The sequence below is a fragment of the Anolis sagrei genome, chromosome 6 (genome assembly GCF_037176765.1).
Source record: "Anolis sagrei isolate rAnoSag1 chromosome 6, rAnoSag1.mat, whole genome shotgun sequence".
NCBI lineage: Eukaryota > Metazoa > Chordata > Lepidosauria > Squamata > Dactyloidae > Anolis > Anolis sagrei.
The window spans coordinates 57858030-57872896 of NC_090026.1; the positions used below are offsets into that span (position 1 = coordinate 57858030).

General features: G+C 37.9%; 1 protein-coding gene across 10 annotated transcripts in view; it reads left to right on the top strand.

Annotated features, from left to right (window-relative positions):
* Nucleotides 1-14867, top strand: part of FHOD3 (formin homology 2 domain containing 3) — a 496353-nt gene that overhangs the window by 381641 nt on the left and 99845 nt on the right. For all 10 annotated transcript variants that reach the window (XM_060781410.2, XM_060781412.2, XM_060781413.2 and 7 more), the window contains one exon: nt 14196-14354. In XM_060781410.2, the coding sequence (XP_060637393.2) occupies nt 14196-14354 (159 nt within the window). The remainder of the gene's footprint in view (nt 1-14195; nt 14355-14867) is intronic.

Here is a 14867-nt window from a genome sequence, read left to right on the forward strand (position 1 = left end):
CTATGGTCTGTCGTACCCCAGATTTCACCAGGTCTTATGTGCCAAGTTTGGTCCAGGCCCGTCATTCATGGGGTTGTCACTAATCTCTGGAAGTGAGTGAAGGTACTGCAAATCCCATTATTTGAAGCCCATTCTCCCCCAAATTGCACCTGGATGGACAGTGGGCCATGGAGTTTCTGTATGTCAAGTTTGGTCCAGTTCCATCATTTGCGGGCATCACAGTGGTCTGTGGGAAGCAAATCGGGTGAAGATACTGCAAATCCCATCATCCATGGTCCACCCTCTTCCAAACCATATCAGGACATAACGTTGGCCATGGAGGTTATGTGTGCCAAGTTTGGTCCAGATCCATCATTCATGGTGGTCACCAAGTGGGAACCAATCAGAAAGCTGCTGCATACACATATATCCACCCACATGCATACATTCGTACAAACATACAAATACTGAAATATAGATAGATATAGAAGATATACATATCGATTAGGGAATTGTTATGACAATAAGAATTAAATCTTCTCAACAGCCTACGTAGCCCAACTTGCAAATCTATATAAATAAAAATGTAATGTTCGTTTGTGGTATTAACTCGAAAACCACTGGACGAACAAACATCAAATTTGGCCACAATACACCAACCAAACCAATGTATGTCCTTCACTCAGAAAGACCAAAAAAATTAACCGGAAAAAACTTAAAACCCCCCAAAACTAAGAATATGTACCAGAGCATGTGCAAATGTCCCCTCCCTCCCCCACGCACGAAGGAAAAACAATGCACCAACTATCCATTGCAAGCTGGCAATCCCTGCTGGCATCGAGCGAGGCTTAGCCATGAGTTCATGCTGCGTCTCAGACACACACAGTAGAACGGATGCAGTTTGGCCCCACTTTTAACTCAATGCGATGGGGTCCTGGGAGCTGTACTTTCATGTGGCCTTGCTGAAGCCATCTCTGTCAAGGAGGACTAGTGCCCTGCCAAACTAAGGATCCCAGGATCCCACAGCATCGAGCTGCACTTGTGGGCTTACCCTCGTCCGCCACGCATGGGCCCTCCTTACCTCCCTCCCAGTCTCTGTCTTCTGTTGGCCCCACCAAACAGGGATCCCTCCTCTCCCCCCCCCCCCCCCAGTGAGGCGGGCGAGTGGCTGCTCCTTTCGGGCACCATTCGTCAGACTTCGCCTTCTTTTGCCTGAAGGGAGCTTTGCAGCCCTCAGCCGCAAGGGTGGGAGGCATTTTTCGGGGTGGGCTTTGCTCACCCAGCACTGGCCTCTTCTTTCTGTCGCAGGGTGCCTTTCATGTGACCCCGCCTGCATACCTAACCGACAAACAGGTGGGAAGGCACCCTGCAGCCATGGCAGAAAGAAGGGGCGGCACTGGGTGAGCGAGGCCTGCCTCAAAAAGCGCGTCCCGCCCGCCCCACGCCCAACCCAGCAAGGGAGTGAAGAAAGGAGAGAAAGAAAGAGGGTGGGAAAGAAAGCAAGAAAGAGAGAAGGAAGGATGAAAGCAAAGAGCAAAGGAAGGAAGGAAAGAAAGAGGTAGAGAAGGAAGAAAGGAGAGAAAGAAGAAAAAGAAAAGAAAAAGGGGAAAGGAGGAAGGAAAGAGAGAATGAAAGGAAAAAAGGAAGGAATGAAAGAAAGAGGGAGAGAAGGAAGGAAGAAGTGAGAGAAAGAGGGAGGGAAGGTTGGCCACAGCAATGCGTGGCGGGTATAGCTAGTATGACAATAAAATCATGTCATCTGCATATAACAAGATGTTAAGGTGTGTTTAAAGCACCTTAGGCATATGTACCTCTGGATCCTTCAACAGATCAGGTAAATCATTTACATGTAAGCTAAATAACAATGGTGCCAATATACATCCTTGTCTGACCCTTTCAGGTAGGTGTTTGTGTAAAGTGCTTTAATCAATGCCAGCAGTCTGGGTTCCATATTGAGATCAGTTAATTTCCTCCATAACATTTCTCTATTTACAGTATCTATAGAGGCAGCATACAGTTGTTTCCATCTGGTGACATATTTCACAATTATATGATTTAGAACAAAGCAATTGTCAATGGTTGATCTATTCTGCCTGAAGCCAGACTGTTCTTCAATGAGGATACATATTTCTTTTTCTCAGCACTCAGCTCTTTTCAGGAGATATCTGGCATATATTTTGGCCACAATATCAATTAAACAAATTGGCCTATTAGTACCAGGATCCCTTTTGTTCCCTTTTTTTGTATTATTGTTCTTTTTTCTTTAAATAAGAATTTTTAAATAAATTTGCAAGACCACCACATGTGTATATATGAGCCTACTTTCTGCTATTTCTATTCAAATCAGTTTTGTCTAACTGGGGTTAAATACCACCTCCAAACTATTTTATAATATTTTCCTTAATTCTTATAGACATATTTTGAAGATACAAATATTCCATAGCTTTTACATTCTTGAATATTTAAAGTTTGTCCTAAGTCTTGTTCCCATAGTTCTCTAATATGATCTTGTTTCTGTTCTTCTAGTAATAATTTATACATTCCACTTACTGTACCTTTTATTATTTCATTTTCTTCTTTACTCTCTCTTTGGATTATCATTCCCTCAAATTTCATATAAATCTCTTCCCCCGTTGTATTTCTTTCTTATGTCTATTGATCATTTGTTCAATTGTAAACACTCATACTAGGCACTCTTCCTTCCTGCTAATAGATCTTTGTTTCTATGTTTGTCATCTTTAAATTCCAGTCTCTAGTTTTCATTATCCCTCTTTTTTTTAACTCTTCCTCTAATTCTTTTTTTAAAATATTATTGGGAAATTTTCTAACATTAATACTTGTGTTAAAGGAGAAATCCCTGGCATCAGTTTTATTTTGTATTCTTTCCATATGTTATTTATGTGTATGTGTATAAGCCTGTTAATGCAGGGACCCACCAGTTCTGATGTTTTTTAAATAGCTTAGAAGGTAGATAATTTTTCCCTGGAGCTTTATTCTTCAAGTTGTTTATAATGCATCTGATTTCATATTCTGTTACTGATGGCCAGAGGGGTAGGGTTTCTATAGATAAAACTTTACCTGGAGACTGTGTCTCTGATCCATTGTACTGATTGCTTGATCTGTCTTATGCCTGGTTCAGTCTGTTACAACAGTCCTGATACTTAATTTTTCTGTCTCACAGATGGGCAGCTGGGGCTAAGATGATATACATTGTTTTCCGGAAAAGAGCACAGGTGTCCACCTATATTCAGTCTTGGTACCCAGTGAAAACACTGTCTCTACTGACCCCTCTACAGGTACTCTTGGTACCTGGTCCAGGTTTTGGTATCTAGCAGTTTGTGAATTGACATTCATGTTTCTTAGCACCTACATTTTGAATGTAGTCTAAATTGTTGGTGTTCTTGTCATCATTGAGCTCATAGTGACTCATCAAAGAGAAACCCAAAAGATTTTGGTTCACTGAGGATGAGAAGAAAAGGAAAGTGTTGGACAGACATTGAATGTTTTCCAAAAAAAATAGCTTCATTGTGACGAGATTTATTAACAAAACTATAGCTGTAATTTAAAGCATTATATGTAAATAACATGTATATGTATGGAATCCATGATACTGAGATCATTTTGGAGAGTGAGAAACAAGAATAATACTGTTGTGGCAGTGTACTATACATTGCCTAACCAGCTGCAAAATATGGTAACACTGCCATTTAATCCAAGTTTGAACTGGATTATGTGAGTCAGATAATCTGCCAGATAATCCAGTCCAAAGCAAATAATCTGGATTTTATATGGCACTGTAGAAGGGGCCTAAGTCAGAAGCCATAGTAGCAACAGGAGATTCCAGTGATCTTGCTATCTGCTGGATGTTCAACTGCAAAGAGTGGATTCTTCAATAATTCTTGCTGACAATTTTTTTTAAAATACTTTTTATTAAATACATTTTCTCTCTAATTATACATAAAAACAGGATAAGGGTATAAGGTGATATTGGGCTGAATGTATACACAGACATTTTATACGGGGGGGGGGGGGGTCAATAGTCAAAACAAGAAAAAAAAGGGTGCAGGAAGGGGGGGAGGGGAGGGGAATTCACGTCAACTTCCAATCTTCTTCTCCACATATCCACTGCCGGTCTGTTCCATTTTACCTTTAATATGTCTTCCCTTTCCACTTATATTGTGATCTTGATGTTTCCTTTCTCCTCTTTTCTTTCCTTTCTATACTGCTTTCATGTGTCATACTCTTCCTTTCTTTTTATTAGTTTTTTTTTTGTCTATTTTCTTCGGTGAAGTAGTCATCCACTATTTTCCAGTTTGTCTTTATGATCGGTCTTCCATAAGATTCTTTTAAGGCAAACGTTAATTTATCCGCATCTTTAATTTCTTGAAGCCGTTCTTCTTTCGTTGCGAGTTCACTTTGTTTCCATTTTTTTGCTATTACCATTCTAGCGGCAGTAGAGAGGTATGTAAATAAAATGTCCTTGTTTCGGTCCCTTTCAACTTCTTCATCTGCTAGTCCCAACAGAAAAGTACTCTGGTTTCAGCTGGATCTTTATTCTCAATATTTTCTCGCATGTCTCTTATACCCCATCTTCCAAAAGGTTTTCACTTTGGGGCATGTCCACCAGGCGTGAAAGAATGTTCCGACCTGCATATCGCATTTCCAGCATTTGTTCTGGGTATTTTCTGTACATTACGCTTAGTGTTTGAGGGGTCATGTACCATCTAAAGAACATCTTAATCAAGTTCTCCTTTAAATCTGTCGAGTAGGTGTATTTGATCTTTTTACTCCACAGCTTCTCCCATTCATTCAGTTTTATCGCTCTTCCAATATTCGATGCCCATTTGATCATGCATTCTTTAACTAGCTCTGTCTCCGTTGTCCAGTCCAGCAGCTTGTTATAAATCTTGGTTATAATTTTTTTCCTTTCAATATGATTCTATCTTGAAAGTCGTCTTTTTCCATGAAACCTATTTCTCTATCTTTCTTGTAGTATTTCTTAAGTTGTATGAATTGGAACCATGAGACTGTGTTAAATTTTTGGGCCATTTCTTCCCTTTTTTTCATTTGTAGCGAACCCTCTTTTTTGATTAAGATGTCTTTATAGGTGGGCCACTTTGACCATCCTAATAGTCTTCTTTGTCCCGCCTCAAGGGGGGAAATCCACAAAGGAGTATTTGGGTAAAGTTTAGCCTTATATCTGGCCCATATTTTCATTAGTGCAGATCTAATGAAGTGGTAGTTTAAAAAATGTTCCCTTTTAATTTGGTCATACCAGAGATACGCGTGCCAACCAATTCTCAGGTCAAAGCCCTCTAGTTCCAATATTCTTTCCTTTCTTAATAAGATCCAATCTTTTATCCAGCTTAGACCACACGCTGCGTAATAAAGTTTTTAGATCTAGTAGGCCTAACCCTCCTCAGTCCTTCTTGTCCGTCAGGTATCTAAACTTTATTCTCGGTTTTTTCCCTTTCCAGATACATTTTAATATTTCTTTGTTCCAGTCATTAAATAATCTGTTGTTTCTGATTATCGGTACATTTTGGAAAAGGTATAGAAGCTTTGGCAAAATGTTCATATTAATAGTGGCAATTCTTCCTGATAACGATAAATTTAAGTTATTCCAATTTTTAGGTCTTTCTTTATCTCAGCCCATTTTGTCTCATAGTTGTTTTTTTAACAATTGATTTTTTTTGCTGTTAATTGAACTCCTAGGTATTTTATTTTTGTGGAAATTTGTAACCCGGTACTTTCTTTTAACTTTTCTTGATTTTTCTTGATTATATTCTTAGTATCATTGTCTTTTTCCTGTTTATTTTAAAACCTGCAAGATTCCCAAACTCTTCTATTTTTCCTAGCCAGTTTATGATATTTTCTCTTGGATTTTATGATATTTTTTCTCTTGGATCTTCCCCCTTTTGTTTCAATTCCCTTTCTGCTTTTTCTATTTCTTTGTTTAATTTTTGGGCTTCCTGTCCCATGGCTTTATTTTTGACTGCCTTTTGTTGGATGAGATTACCTCTCATAACAGCTTTGCAGGTGTCCCAAAGAGTTTCAATCCTAATATCTTGAGTGTTATTAATCTTGAAGAATTCTTGGATTAGTTTGATTTTTTTTGTTATGTCTTCCTCTGTTTTGAGAAGATTATCATCCGATCTCCATCTTTTCTGTGATGGTTTTTGGTTTATTGTCACTTCAATGGCTCCATGATCCGATAACTCTCTTGGTAGTATTCTGATTTTTGAGATTTTTGGGGTTATTGTTTTTGAAGTCCAAACCATGTCTATCCTAGACCAGCCTTTGTGTCTGTCTGAGAAAAAGGTGTAATCTCTCTCATCCCCATTGTGTATGCGCCACGCATCATCTAAGTCAAACTCCTGTTTTAATTTTAAAAAATTATTTGGAAGTGTAGTCATATCTTCTTTTTTGTTCTTTTTGTTAGTTTTGGTCTTATCTAGTTTACTATTGATGACTCCATTAAAGTCATCTAGAATAATTAAATTGTCAAAGTTTACTTCCTGGAGTTCCCTTTTCAAAGTTGTTTTGGGGCTGTTAGGGGCATAGATGTTACAAATTAGTATTTTTTGGTCCTCCTGATCCATAAGTATCCCCACCATTCTTCCATCTAGTTTTGTCACTAATGTCTCCGCATAAATCACCACCCCTCGTTTTTTTTTCTGGTGCAGAGGAATAGTAGTCTTTCCCTAGGTTTTTGTGTGATAGATGAGCTACTTGCTTTTGTGAGATATGGGTTTCCTGTAAAGCCACTAAATCATAATTACCTTTTACAATGTGGTTGAAAACTTTCCCTTTTTTTGAGGGGGAATTAAGGCAATTCACATTTAATGAAAAACACTTTGTCTTATCAGATTACTCATTATTTAAGTCTATTGGTCTGTCTTCTTCCTCTTCGTGTTTGCTGGACATGCTCATAGTCTGTCTTAAGGATCTCATCTTGTCTTCCAGAGAATCGAGGCATCTTTTTTTCTGTTTTCTTCCTGAGCGGTGGTCTTCAGGTGGGAACAACTTAAAGTCTTTTTGTAGGTTTTTAAAGAAGGTTGGGGCTTTTTCTTCATTGGTTAGCCAATGTTTTTGTTCTTTGTAAGTCACCATTATTCCTTCTAGTTTCTCCCAGCGGAAACAGATTTGTAGTTTTTTGAGTTCCTCTGTTAGAAAGTAGTATTTTTTCCTTTTATTCAGCATAGTTTAGGGAAATTCTTTCATTACGATGACTCCATCATCCTTGTAGTAAAGTGGGGATGTACTGTTTTGTTTTTAGATCTCATCTCGAGTTCTCTTTCTTACGAAATGAACAATTGTATCTCTTGGTACTTTGTTTTTTTAGAGAAATTTGTTGTTACTCTGTAGATTCTATCTAGATCTTGTTCTAGTTCTGCTTGTTCTTTTTTAAGAAGGGGCTTTAAGAGATTTACTATGAGATTTGGCGAATATCTTCTTTTGGTTCTTCTAGGATGTTTCTAAACCTAATTCTAGATTTTTTAGTTCCAAATTTTCTTGTGTTTCCTCTAACCTGAGATTTTTTTTCTTCTACTTTTTGTATCTTCTTGTTCATTTTCTTATGTGCTTACAAGTAATTATTATAATTACAAGTAATTATGTCCTGTCCATTTTTATTTCTTTCATCTCACTGTGGATTTGTTTTAATTCTTCCTTGAGAAATTTTTGCTGTTCTTCTTGATTTTGTACTATCTTATTGAAGTCTTTTTGTAGATAGTTTTGCTTTTCGGAGAGTTTTTGTATTTCTTTTAGTAATTCTTTTAGGATAGACTCTTCTGTACCAGAAGGTCTTCTATTTGCCCCTTTTTGGTCTTTGGTGTCTTTATCATATCTTTATCACCATTTATTTTGGGTGTTGCCATAATAATCTTTATTCGATTGATTTTTCCCCTATTTTTCCTATCTCAATATGATAATCTCCTTTTTTTGTTTTCTAATAAAATTTCTTTCTCTTTTTTTGTTCAATTGTTTATTGTTAATTGTATATATATATACTATTTTATGCTTTATTTATTTATTGTTATTATTATTCTTTAATTTTATATATATATATTCTTTTTATAAATATGTATTATGATTATTTATTTTGTTATTATTGTTGTTATTATTTTCCTATATATATATATATATATATTATATATATATATATATATATATTATTTTTATTATTTTTGTATATATATTTTTGTGTTTTTATTATTTATTTATTTATATTTTTATTATTGTTATTTATATGTATGTATATATTATTTTTATTATTTATTTATAAATTATTTTATTTTATTTTGTTTTTTTATATTATTTATTATTATGTTATTATTTATTATTATTTTTAATTTATTCTTATTGGTTTATTTATTTATTGATATTTTTATTTTTATATTTTTAAGTTACTTTAATATTTGACTCTTTAATTATATATTTTATTACTCTTTCCCCCTCTCCTTAGGTTCTGATCTATTTGTCTCTTGGTCTGTCCTTACACTAAGAGCAGCTTTGAGTATCCCGAATCTTCTCTAATTCTATAACTGTATGTTGGTCCTGAAATACTCTCTTTTCTTGTTTAATTGTACTGCTGGTCCCTTATCTGTGTTTATCTTATGTCTATGTTGTGTCTTTTAATTCCTATTGTCATGAGAACTCCCTAATTATCAACAAATCAAAGTCAAAAATAATGGTATTTGGCAAATGATCCAATAGACATAGATGGCTTCTGGATGGTGAACAAATAGAGCAAGTTTGCACTTTTACATACCTAGGTGTTGTTTTTTCCGAGACTGGTTCTTGTCTCCCACATCATCAAGGGAACTCAGCCAGAGTGAGAGCACGGGCAAACCAACTGCTAAAATTAACAAACCATAGCCAACCAGGTTCCTTAGACCCGCTTCTTAAAGCATATAAGGCCAAGTTTACCCCCATGCTCCTGTATGGAGTGGAAGTCTGGGGCCTAAACCAGGTATCATTATTAGAGCAATCTCAAGCACAGCACCTCCATAACTTTCTAGGAGTGGATAAAAGGACCCCAGCTGCAGCTGTGAGAGCAGAAATAGGGCATATAAATATTGGATAAAACTAAATGCAATGGCAAATGATAGGCTACCAAAATTGTGCCTGTTAGAGCAGACCAAAAACCAACATCAGTCCTCTTGGCTAGTGCAACTGACAAAATACATCAGGAGTTGTGGACTTCCAATTCTATACCCAAATCTCCTAAAAGAATTAGATCCAAAAATAGTGGCACAACGAATACAGGATATAGAGGCTCAGAAAGATATTGCCACCCTTAGTAAAGCTGGCTCACTGAAAGTCACTTCAAACATACTTTTCAAACAGCCGAATACCTAAAGACAGAAATGCCTAAACATCTAAATGATTCAAACAGACAGATACAATGGTTAAACATGGAAGGTTTAACCAAGTTCCATATAATGAACGTTTCTGTATCTGTGGGGCAACAGAAGTAGAGATTTCTCTCTCTATCTGGAGAGAGAAATCAATACCTCAGACCATTCATCATACAGAAGACTCACTGGGATCCCCATATCAAAACTACATTCTTAATGGCTGGCCAGAATGCTAAAATAACACACCAAACAGCCCTTTTCCTTCATAAAGCAACGCAGCTGAGAACTGCGTATCTGGAGGCGATTGGGGTAAACTGTAGGGGTGACGCAGATACCTGAAGTGCCTTGTAATCGCTGGTCTATTTTAACCTTCGTTTTAACCTTCGTTTTTAATTTTTGTGGTGTGAAATTTTACCTTGGCATTTTAATGATGATATTTTTAATTGTCTTTTAACTTAATCAAGTTTGAATGTATGTTAGTTGGCTATTATGGGAGTCTTAGGATAGTGATTATTGTCTATTTGTGCACATTTCTGTTTTTGTTTTTAATGTTGATACGGTCAATGGACTAATCAATAAACTTTGCATATTGCATATTGATATCCAATATGAAACTTAATTGTATGATAGTGTTCTAGTGGAATTCTCAGAAGTTGAAAGAAGATTGTAGATTATAAAGAGGAGCAGGTTGTTTACCTGTAACCATAGTTCTTTGGGTGCTCATATTATTCACCAATTTTCCTGGCATCGTCATCATCATCATTATTATCATTATTATTATTATTATTACCCCACTTTATCTCCCCAAAGAGAACTCAAAACGGCTTGACATAAATGCAAGTGTGATCTGTTCTCTTCGTTAGTTTTTTGGCCACTGGAACAACCCTGGGATGTTGTTAGAGAGATACCCACCTATGAACATGTACATTGTGGTGGAGTTTTTTTCTGCTCTAGAACAATTCAAGAAAGGTGCTGGGCAAGCAAAAATCTATGTGAATGAACATCTGATTTATAAAGCCCTATGTGGCTCAGTTCCAGGCTTTGTGGCAAACCATATATCTCTGTATGAGCCAGTCAGGCTTTGAGATCATGACGAGAGATCCTTCTCTCAGTCCCAAGAAGACCTTCTTGGTACCTTCCCCTAGTTTCTTGAACTCCCTTCACGGAAATCAGAATGCCCCCCTCTCTTTTATCCTTCTGACAGTAAGCTAAAACGTTTTTGATTCAAGCAAACACAACTTTTTTTAAAAGAACATGTCAGGGTATCTTGCATTATTTTATTTAATTATATTTAAAGTTATTTATTTAGTTATTGTGTTTGAATTGAATTACTTTAATAATTATAAAAAATTAAATTCCATTATAATACTCATGTTTTTAGTTGTGTTGTTTTTAAAGTGTGAGATGCTTTTGTTCTCAGCCCTGAGAACAGCAACAACATATTATTACTTAAAGATCTAGAGTTCTGCATAAACAAACAGTCCTGTTTTCTTTGATTCAGTAAATATGGGCAGGTGCTTGGCAGAGATAATGCATGCACAAACTGATGAGAAAGAAAAGCTGGAATTAAGATAAGAAGGGGGGGGGACTGGTGTTTGGCTCCATCTTCTGTGTTCAGATACAGCTGTGACCAATCTTATTCTCAATTTTAAGACTCAATTGTGATTTCCACAACGTAAGCAATTACTTATCTATGCTCAGAACTTTTTAAAAATTATAATCATAGCAAAGTAATTCATAGTGAACTTAAGAAAGGAACTTGCAATGGAAATTATTGGTAAGTGATGTTGGAAACCATTAATGGAGGAATACTTTACTATTGAATATGCTGTATTGGGAAGACAGTTTACTTAATAAAAAACGGTAGTAGTTTGAGTGATAGACAAGGACTTTAAAAGACTGTGGTTTAAATACCCAGCAAGCCTGAGCAAGTCTAAGAGGAAGACAATGACAAACTTCAATAAATCCTGCCAATAAAATCCTATAATTAGATCCCCATAAATTGGACTATTTTGAAGGCACATAATAGCAACTACAAAGCAAGAAGAGATAAGATTCTGTCTCTGAAGGTATCTGATAGGATTCTGCTCTTTCTTTTCTGCATAGGGGACTGAGACATACACTTCTCTTTAGGGTAATTGTTGACAATTACATTATTGAAATCTAATGAGATTTTGCAATTGTGCCTTGAGTATTTCACTCTTGAGAAATTCCCATCCATCTGTAACTCTCTTATCTTTTAGTATCTGTGTCCACGGAATGCTGCTCAGCGTTTCCTTCATTTTTTGGAAATCGGCTCTTCTAAAGTCCAAAATGCGGGTTTGATTTGTCTTAGTTTCGACCTTCCTTTGTAACTCAAATTGCAGGAGCACAAGGTCACTTGCCCCTAAGGATCCGACCACTTCAACCGCATCGATCAGGTCCTCCGCATTTGTTAGGATGAGATCAAGAGTAGCCAACTCCCTTGTTGCCTCTTCTACCTTCTGGACCATGAAATTGTCTGCAAGGCAAGCGAGGAATTTGTTGGACCTTGTACTCTTGGCCGAGTTTGTTTTCCAGAAAATATCGGGATAGTTGAAATTGCCCATGTCTACTACATCTCTTCTCTGTGACTCTTTGGTCAACTGTTGGCAGAAGACTTCCTCTAGTTCTTCCTCCTGGCTTGGAGGTCTGTAGTAGAGGCCTACAACGAGATCTTTTTGAGTCCCAGTTTCCTTGATTCTTATCTAGATGCTTTCAAGCTGGTTTCTCGGATTGCTGTCTTGCATCTCTTCTGCAGCATAAGAGTTTTTGACATATAAGGCTACTCTGCCTCCTCTTCCCTTTGTTCGGTTTCTGTGAAAGAAGTTATAGCCCTCGATGTCTACATTCCAGCGATAGGAGGCAGCCCACCAGGTTTCAGTGATGCCTATGATATCATATTTGTGGTGTTGTGCTAAAAGTTGGAGTTGTTTATTTCCCATGCTCTGTGCATTGGTGTAAAGACATGTGAGCCCCTGAGATCTTTCCCTGAGCTGTTTAATTGGGATTATAGTTCTTTTGGTATTTTTTTCCCTTTACTTCTCTCTTTCCTTCCTCCCTCCCCCTTTTCTTTTCTTTTCCTTCTTTCTCTCCTTTCTTCCTTCTCTCCCTCTTTCTTTCCTTCCTTCCTTTGCTCTTTGCTTCCATCCCTCCTTCTCTCTTTCCTGCTTTCGTTCCCGTCCTGTTTCTTTCTCTCCTTTCTTCCTTCTCTCCCTCTTTCTTTCCTTCCTTCCTTTGCTCTTTGCTTCCATCCCTCCTTCTCTCTTTCCTGCTTTCTTTCCCGTCCTCTTTCTTTCTCTCCTTTCTTCTCTCCCTCTTTCCTTCCTTTCCTTCTCTACCACTTGCCTGGGTACTGGCAGGAAGGGAGCATGGCAGCCAGGCGCGTAGCAGGTGGGAGGTGATTTTTGAGACAGGCCTCGCTCAACCAGCGCCACCCCTTCTTTTTCTTCCATGGCTTCAGGGTGCCTTCCTGCCTGTTTGCCAGTTGGGCATGCAGGAAGGGTCACATGAAAGGCTCCCTGTGGCTGTGGCAGGAAGAAATAGATGGATATATATGATTCACACACACACAGATATAGTATCATAGATTTGAAAGGGACCCCTAAAGAAAGACAATTATATGTTGCATGTTCCAGAGTATGCAAACCAGACAATCTCCACATGAACAGTGCTGGGTGAGCAAGGCCAACCTCAAAAAATGCCTCCCACCCCTGCCGGGCCCAGCAAGGCTGAGGGCTGCAAAGTTCCTTTCCCATCGGTGTCCTTCACTCAAAAAAACCAAAAAATTTAACTTAAAACCCCCTAAAACCATAGAAGTCTGACAAAAGGCACCCGCATGGAGCAGCCACCCAAATGCCTCACCAAGGAAAAAGAAGGAGGAGGGGTACCTATTTGGTGGGGCCAACAGAGACTGGGAGGGAGGTAAGGAGGGCCCATGCTAGGCCCCAGCATGGCGGAGGAGGGCAGGCCCAAAAGCACGGCCCGCTACTGTGGGATCCTGGGATCCTTAGTTTGGCGGGCACCAGTCCTCCTTGGCTGAGATGGCTTTAGCAAGGCAGCATGAAAGTACAGCTCCCAGGACCCCATCGCATTGAGTTAAAAGTGGGGCCAAATTGCATCTGTTCTAATGTGTGTGCCTGACCCACAGCCTGAACCCATGGCTAAGCCTTACTCGGTGTCAGCAGGGATTGCCAGTTTGCAACTGATTTTTCTTCGCCTCGGGGGGGGGGGGTCATTCGCGCATATGCTGTTATGTATTGTTTGTTTTAGGGGGTTTAAAGTTAATTTTTTTGTTTTTTTGAGTGAAAGACATAGATTGCTTTGGTTGGAGTCTTGTGTCCAAATTTGGTGTCAATTTTCCCAGCGGTTTTTGAGTTCTGTTAATCCCACAAATGAACATTACATTTTTATTTATATAGATGTTTGCTATTGCTTTCCTCGAAGACAGAGAGTTTTTCTTGGCCAGTTACTTGGTGGTTTTCTATGGTGGAATAGTAATTTGAACCTGAGTTTCTCAGAGTCCCAATCCCAAATTCAAACTCCTATACCACACTGGTTCTTTAGGAGTGTGGTCCAAGTCTAAAATGAATGGCAGGTTATGCAGTGCTGTTAGCAGTTTCAGTATTCTTCATTCCATTGTTACTGCTAACATCTGATGTTAATGGTATGAAAAGAATACATTTTGTAGCAATAGACAGCCTCTTGCACTTAAATCAAACCTATACTGTGTAATATAGCAATTAGAATCACACTGATTGTCTGATATCAACATATGTACAGTGCATGATTTAAAGAATGGATGGTTACCTCTCTTCACTTTTCTTTTATTCTCAGAAAACTGCTGCAGATGGCAAGAGGCAAGAAATCATTGTGTTGGATTCCAAGCGGAGTAATGCCATCAATATTGGGCTGACAGTATTACCCCCTCCAAGGACAATCAAGACTGCCATTTTAAACTTTGATGAATATGCCTTAAATAAAGAAGGAATAGAGGTACTGGGGTGGGAGGAACAATACAGAGCTGTTATCAGTATTTATCAAGGTATAGGATCCTATATATTCATCTTGCTATCATTAAAAGTTCTACAAAATAGTCAGTTTTTAAAAAAATGCAGCCTTCTCTTACCTGTCTGACAAACCACAACTGCAAGTGTTCCCATATTCTACACACCTATTAAAGATGCAGAAGCTGCTCTTTCATGCTGACTTTTTTCTTTTCCAGATAATGCTTTGTTTTCTAAAGGTGATAGTACCATTGGTGCAAGCCACTTTAGGTCAGGGTAGGAGTCTCTTGTGGTTTCTAATCTATTTAAAGGTCGGCATTTCACAAAGTTAAACTACTGGTACCAAGTTTGGATTAAATGCTAAATTGTATGATGCATTTTCTTGTACAAAATTATTGTTGTACATCTATTTTGTGTTTGTTCATTGTATATACAGTAGACTTCCATTTGACCGGCACTCAGGAATTGTTAGGTGCCAGATAAACGTAGTTTCTATTTCTAT